Source organism: Lygodium microphyllum, chromosome 17 (assembly GCF_053477565.2).
Source record: "Lygodium microphyllum isolate KBCC chromosome 17, Lygodium_microphyllum_v1.1.10, whole genome shotgun sequence".
Taxonomy (NCBI): domain Eukaryota; kingdom Viridiplantae; phylum Streptophyta; class Polypodiopsida; order Schizaeales; family Lygodiaceae; genus Lygodium; species Lygodium microphyllum.
The window spans coordinates 96330628-96338002 of record NC_141151.1 but is presented as its reverse complement, the minus strand read 5'-3'; the positions used below and the strand labels follow the sequence as shown (position 1 = coordinate 96338002).

General features: G+C 45.1%; 1 protein-coding gene across 1 annotated transcript; it reads right to left on the bottom strand.

Annotated features, from left to right (window-relative positions):
- Positions 1-1627: 1627 nt before the first annotated feature.
- Positions 1628-4514, bottom strand: LOC148022166 (uncharacterized). The gene is made up of 2 exons (XM_087696707.1): positions 2866-4514; positions 1628-2203 (listed from the first exon to the last, which is right to left on the bottom strand). The coding sequence occupies exons 1-2, from the start codon at positions 4402-4404 to the stop codon at positions 1844-1846; spliced, it is 1899 nt and encodes a 632-aa protein (XP_087552833.1). The 5' UTR covers positions 4405-4514; the 3' UTR covers positions 1628-1843.
- Positions 4515-7375: the final 2861 nt, after the last annotated feature.

The window sequence follows — 7375 nt, the reverse complement described above, 5'->3', positions numbered from 1 at the left end:
TAATTACTGGGACCAATATTGGGAATAGAGTATTTATCCCAAGAATACCCAACCACACTATAGCTTCCTTTCTCAATGAAATGTTCACAATTTCATGTTTATTTAGCGTTTGCAATGACAATCAACAAATCTCAAGGCTAGATGTTATCATATTTGGGGATATACCTGAAGACCCCAATCTTTATTCACTATCAATTGTATGTTGCTTTCTCAAGAGTAAAGTCCCCAAACTAATTAAAAGTCTTGGTGAATGAGAAAGAAAATATGGTAAATGGTACCATCAATATTGTGTACAAAGAAGTTTTACAAAAAGTTTTGTAACCTCTATTTCTCTTCTTCTACACAAAGTTATTTGAACTAAGACTACAGCTCCAAGACTGAATGATAACAACTAATGGGATTATGAAGTTATTGATGGAAGTAGTACTTTATATGTAAAAATTATATATTTATGTATATGTTAATGTATATGTATATATTGATATTTGAATACAATCATATTTGAGTTATTTTATTTATTTTTAATACAAAATCATGTAAATAAAAAAGATTATGCTCAAAGCATTTTAAAATTAATATTTTTAAAATTTTTAAATTGATTATTGTTAGGGTATATTTTTGGATTGTAAGGTGTATTGACTTATTTAATAATATTTTACTTTTATTTAAATTTCTTAAATTTTGTATATTTTTAAATACTTTACATTAGATGGCTCAAAAGTTTTTTAATTTTATCGTGCATTACCTTATCAAATTAGAATTCAAGAGGCATTACGCACTATGACTACATATGATATAATTCATAAAACTTTGACCAAAGTAACTGAACGATTACCAAATGATGAATTTACTAATGTAAATACTCCTTTGTATATAAAAATCCTATATGTTGGATACTTTCAATGGTATTATGTTAAACAAACAGAAGATGATTACTTCATATCCAACTCCCACACTAGCCAAATACCAAATGAGTGGAGCAACTAGGAGTTCCAAGATTTGTCATGTTTCGTTACTTTACACCAATTCCATCCAAACTCTATTGATTGCTACAGCTTCATCCCACAGCCCCCCAAGTAATACTTACTCACTTTTTTCATAAGCATTTTATTATGCAAAATTGATAATTTTACTATTATGTTTCTAAAGCTCTTTTTCATTTTCAAGTGTTACAACAATCTAAGAGAAAGCATGTCACAACTTCACCCTTGCATGTTTTTACATGCTACATCCACTTTTCATAACTCTATTAGAAAGAGAATACTTTCATTTCAATGAAATAATTTAAAAGTTTACATACTTTTTCATGTCCCTTTTGATTGTGAGATACAAGTGTATTTTTGAAAATCAAGTTATTATTTTAATAATTGATATAAAATACAACACATTAACTATTAATAATACAAGTGGGGACTCAATTGACCAGGAATCATATTGCCACACACAATATGCATCAACACGTGAAATGTGTTAACAAATAGTTAAATGTGATGCCTTTAAAGTTTGGTGCAAAGCGCTACCTCAACACCTGGCACGAAGCATTGAGAGGAGACCAACTGCGAAGCGCCTAGTGGATACCTAAAATGCAAAGTGCCATAAAACTAGTGACTAGTGCAACGCCCTAGCCATTCTTGCAACGTGAATTGTCTTGAGAGTTTGTGTTGCATGTAATCACCGAGTCACTTAATTAGCCTACCTCAGTTAAAATATGTATCTCGAATCTGTCGTATTTTAATGTTTAGATTCTAAGCTTTTCTTACAACAAGCAATGTCGCATAAATTTCCTTTACATTTTTGGAGGAATGAGCGGGAGGAAGGAGAAATGCTAGGCAAATAGGAGCAGTTAACTAAAGCTCTTGGACTTGAGAAGCTTGACAGCAGCATATATGCCAGTAGCCAGAGCGCCGGAGGCCACAGTGGCAGGGACGATATTGGAAGCAGAGGCGGCACGCCGGCGGCGGGGCTGTGGAGGTGGCGTTGGCGGCGGAGGGGCGGAGAGGGGCGAGGGACGCTGGAGCACCTGGGTAACAGCAGTTAACTCCCCGAGGAGGTGGTTGGCAGTGCGCTGGCTAGACGCCGCCGAGTCCTTGGCCAGTCTTAGAGCCTCCTCCAGCGCACTCACCTTCTCCTTCCACTTGGCTATCTCCTCCTCCACTTGCAGAAGCCCCCGTGAAAAGGATCCTGTCATCTTCTCAAACTCCACCTGCACACATTGCCATTTTCATTCATATCTTCAGTTACTGCTGAAACCCACCTGCCAACATTGCTATTTGCTTCAGATTTACTTAATACTGCAATCTGGAGCATTGTCATTTTATCCGTATTCAAGTACTACTGCAATTAGTATCATGGGCTTCTCCCCCCCACTCACCCAAAAATGTACATAATCCAAAGCGTATATCTCTCTTCCCCCCCAGCCCACCCATAAAGGTACAACATATAACACCAGATTTGTCAAGTCACTCTTAACTTTCCCTTGAATCAAGAAAAATCTAAGCTTACCACTCCACTTAAGAATAACTCATTTGGTCCAAATCTATCCCATGCAGTATCATCAAGTTTTCCAGCAATTTCCATGCAATTTAGCTTGAACTGTAAATGAATTGTCATTCTCACACTCTATTCCTCCTCCTCCATACGAAATGTGGAAGGGTAGGACATGTACTACAGAGAGTTTCCCCGATCCAAGAATTTCTCATAGCGCAATTAGGTGTGTCTGAAGTTCAGATAATGAGATTTAAACTCTGTAAGATCCATACATTTGGACAGCTGCAAGATGGCATTGTTTGTCCACATGCTCTACCATGGCTTTTAGCTTCTTTTGCAGAAAGCAGATGTTGATCTCATATAGAGCGAAATAGATACCTGCACAAGGTGATCGGCTTCTGATGAGCTCTCCCTGTAGAAAAGCACAGATGACAACTGCCGGCTCAGTTGAGCAATGTCAAGCTCTTCGGTAGGTGATGATGCCATCCTTCCTGCTCGCCGCCGGTGCTCCTCTTCCAACTCCACTTCTAGTTTCTCTGCACGCTCGCGCTGCGCAGCTGCTTCGGCAGCAGCATGTGTGACATCCTCACTGAGATGCTTGAGTTCAGCCTCATATTCCACCATGGCCTCTTCTAGGTCGGCCACATGATCAGTCAGCTCCGCTTCCTTCTTGGCAGCCTGCTCTGCTTCTGCGACCAGCTTGTCCCTCTCCTCCTTGAGTAGAGCCATCTCTGCCTTGACAGTCTCTGCAGTCTCTTCTGCTTGCTTGGCATCCTTCAAAACGCTTATGATCTCCAATTGCAATCTCTCTTTTTCTTCCTCTGCATGGTTGGCTTCCCTTAGCATCCTTATAAGGTTTTCTTGCACTTCCTCTTTCTTGTCATGGAAAGCTTCCTTCTCAATCTTCAGCTCCTCTTTGACCGTATCAAGAACTTCTCTCCCCATTCTCATCTCCTCTGCAAGCTTTTGGACAGCAGCCAGGTCTCTTAATAGCTCTGTATTGAGCCTCTCCATCTCCGTCATTTTGGCGTCTTTCTCAGCTTCTGCTTGGCACAACCTCTCAACCTCCCTTTGCAAGGCTTCTCTCTCCCCCTTGACACTGTTGAGTCTCTCAATTTTGTCTGCTTTTACACCATTCAATCTCTCAACCTCCTTTTTCAGCACTTCTTTCTCACCTTCCAGCTTCTCCACCTCTTTCTGCAAGTCATCTTTGTCTCCTTCATATATCCTACTGAGCCTCTCCAGTTCATCCCTGCAAACTCCCAACTGCTCAATCAGCTCCTCTTTTTCTGCCCTGGAGAAGCTCAGCTCTTCCTCCATCTCCTTTTGCAACACCTGAGTCTCCGCCTTGTCCCGGCATCTCAACTCAATCTCCTTCCTTAAAGCCTGGACCTGCTCTTCCTTTTCCTTCTGCACAATCTCAGACTGTGTATTCAAGGCCACAATTTCTGCCTCTCGCTCTTTAATCTGGGACTGTAAGGCCGCATTCTCATCAGAGAGGAGCTTGCTGAGTTCGCAAAGCTTCTGGACATCCTGATCCAACGAGTTCATGCGAGCTTTCGCTTCAGAGGCCACGAACTCGGCCTCAACGACCTTGGTCTCGGATTCGGCGAGCTCACATTTGAGCTGAGCAAGGCTCGTCTCGAGCTCGCGCTTGCTCTTCTTGAGGGAGGAATTCTCGGCAGAGAGGCCATCCATCTTCTTCTTGAGGGAGGCGATCTCCTCTCTGAGGTTAGGGATGGCAAAGAAGTCCCCGAGGCTTTTCTTGCCGTCGGCTAGGGTTTTGTGGATGTCTGCGAAGCCCTTGTGGTGGCGATGGGGGGAGCGGACGCGATCCAGCCTGTGCCGTTGCGAGCATGGCGTCCATTCCTGCAGGTACCTGATCCTCTCTGACAGGTCGGCATTGTCCCAGGTCATCTTGACAGGGGCTCCTATGAGGCATAAGGTAGGGATAGCACAGACAGACGGACGCACAAACAGACAGGCAGACAACCCAGCCACAGACACAGACAGAGAGAGAGAGAGAGAGAGAGAGAGAGAGAGAGAGAGAGGGGGGATAACCGTCTCTCTTTCCCTCTCCCGCGGCCTCTTATCACAAAATAAAATACGTAAACTAACATTCAGGTTAATTTTTGTAACTGAACTAGAGTTAGTTCCCCCCCTCGAGAAAACCCACACATCTCTGGTAGAGCGGCCCATAGGGTAACCCCTCCCCCCTCCCCCCCCCCTTAAGGGCTTTGTAGCTATACCATGCCGTTGCTACCGATTGCACCTATATAGGGAGTAGTAGTGACTCAAAGCCCTGCCTTGTTTCCACTCTACGTGTGATTCCCTATACCCAGTGGTGAACCCTCTTATGTGCGGCGTCACGAGGGTGTAGTCCTGGGATGTGTCTATGTTGTCCCGCTTTTGGATTGAATAATACAAGAGTATACCTTGAGCTCATATCGTGTTACCTTTCTGTGCCGTGTTGAGTGCGTAACGAGTGCAGGTTTATCACACTTGGTATCAGAGCAACTCTTGCTCGGAGTGAAGGAGTGCTCACGGAAGCAGGAGGAAAGATCCAGTGCCCCGAAGAGATCGAAGTCATAACGACCCACAGTGCGACGCCCCACGTCGCGACGCCCCACGTCGTAACGCCCCACGTCGCGTCGACCCACGTCGCGTCGCCCCGCGTCGCGTCGTCCCACGTCGCGACGCCCCCCCGACGCGTCGCCCCGGCGTGATGCCCCAACCTCGACATCCCACCGTCTGAAGACGTGATGCGGCTTCCCCGCGGCACGACCCACACCACCACAGGCGAAACACGGCTTCCCCGCGTCGACACCACCACCAACCACATGGAGGAAGAAAGGGAGAACATCACCCTCCCGACATTAGAGGAGAGGAAGAAGAGTAGGGGACAAGAATGGAGAGTGGCCCAAGAGGAGAAGGTGGCCGGACTAGAAAGACAAATAGATGGTATGTCAGGCATGCTAGAATCAATATGGAGGAACATGCAGATGAAAGAGGAAGAGGAAGAAAGGAGGAAAAAACTAGAAGTAGAGCAGGGCTATAGAGAATGGGTGAGTCAACAACAAGAAGAGGAGAGGAGACACCGAATGCAAGAGGAGATGGATAGAACGGGTAGAGAGGAGTCATCTAGGAGGGCGCAAGATACAAGGAAGGAGAAGGAGAAAGTAGTAGAATTAGGAAGCAAAAAGAAAGACAAGAAGAAGGAGAAGAAGCACCATCGCAAAGAAGAGGAAGATAGCAGTAGTTCAGAAGATGATTATGGAAAATTCAAGATGCCCCAACCCGCCAAGTATAAGGGAGAGAGAGATGGGTTGGTTCTGAAGAAATGGATCGCAAAGGTGGATAGGTACTTAAAATATTCAAGAATCACCGAAGACAGGAAGGCGGAAGTGGCAGCCATTTACTTGGAGGAGGACGCTGCCAGTTGGTACCTGTTAGAACAGGAGCAGGGCCACACAATCTGTTCGTGGGAAGAACTCCAGGAAGAACTGAAGGACTACTTTATTCCAAAGCTGGAGAAATTCAAAGTGAGAGATGAATGGAGGAACCTCAAGCAAGCACAGGGAAAGATGAAAGAATATGTCAACAAATATCGGCAAATCATGCTGCAGCTACCAAACATGGATACCGACACTAAACTACATGGATTTTTGTTTGGAATGCAAGAATGGGCTAGAAGAGATGTGGAGAGATAGGAGCCAACAAGCTTAGCAGAAGCCATGAGAATGGCCGAACGACTGGTGGACCTGGAAGGCAGAAGAACAGCACAAGGGAATCAAAACAGGTTCAACAACAACTTCAACAACACCTTCAACAACAGCAACTCCTGGAACCAAAGGCCCAATGCTCCTAGAGGGGCATTCACAGATACAAGGAGTCAAAACACCACTAACACCACGGCCGTATCCCAAACCGCATTAGTCCCAAGAGGAGCAGCAGGGAGATGGGGAAACAACCACTACAGGCCAACCCCTAGCACATCATATGGGCCCGCAGGATCAAACACATCATGGTGGAGACCCCCAGGCCCTTCCACTGGCATCAGATGCTTCAAATGCGGGGGCCCACACTACCAAAACAGATGCCCAATAGAAGATACAGCTTCATCAAGTGGATCAAGGGTGAATGCAGCTTGTGCATATGGAGGAGAAGAACCACAACCACCGCGTATCCAGGAAATTCCAAATGGGAGTGAAGAGAGCATGGACCACCCAAGGGTAGGGTCAGTTAGTGCCCGACCCCAATGCATGGCAGCCAGAGTAGCGGCAGTCCACCATCTATACATCAAAGGTCGAGTGGGCGAAGGAAACTAACCAATCATGGTGGACACAGGAGCAACCCACAACTTCATGACACCACAGTGTGTAGCAAAGCATGGATTGAAACTATCCAAAGCCCCAGAAGGATTAACAGTAACATTCGCACAAGGAGAAGCCAAGGAAGTAAAACAAGTCTTTGCAGTCCAAGTGGAAGCCGACAAGTGGAAAGCGAAACTCAACTTCTTAGTAATCCCCATGGATGATTTTGAAGTGATATTAGGCTTAGAATTCTATGACAAGTATGTCATTGCAATGTTTGGTAAGGGTGTGAATGAAATGATGCTAGATATGCAAGGAGAAGGCGTCAGAGTACCCTACGAAAGAATGCAGCTACCTGGTAGGACCCCAATCAAGGTACAAATGAAGGAGAACAAGCCAGGAGTATCATGCCAAACAGTAAAACCAGCTGCAAACCAACCCAAGGGCCAGACCCAAAAAGCACCGGTTCAAGGGACCGTCATCAGGCCACGTATCATGACATGCAGTGCAAAGCAAGTCGAGAAATCAGTCAAACAAGGAGATATGGTCTATCTGTGTATGATCCGACCAATAGA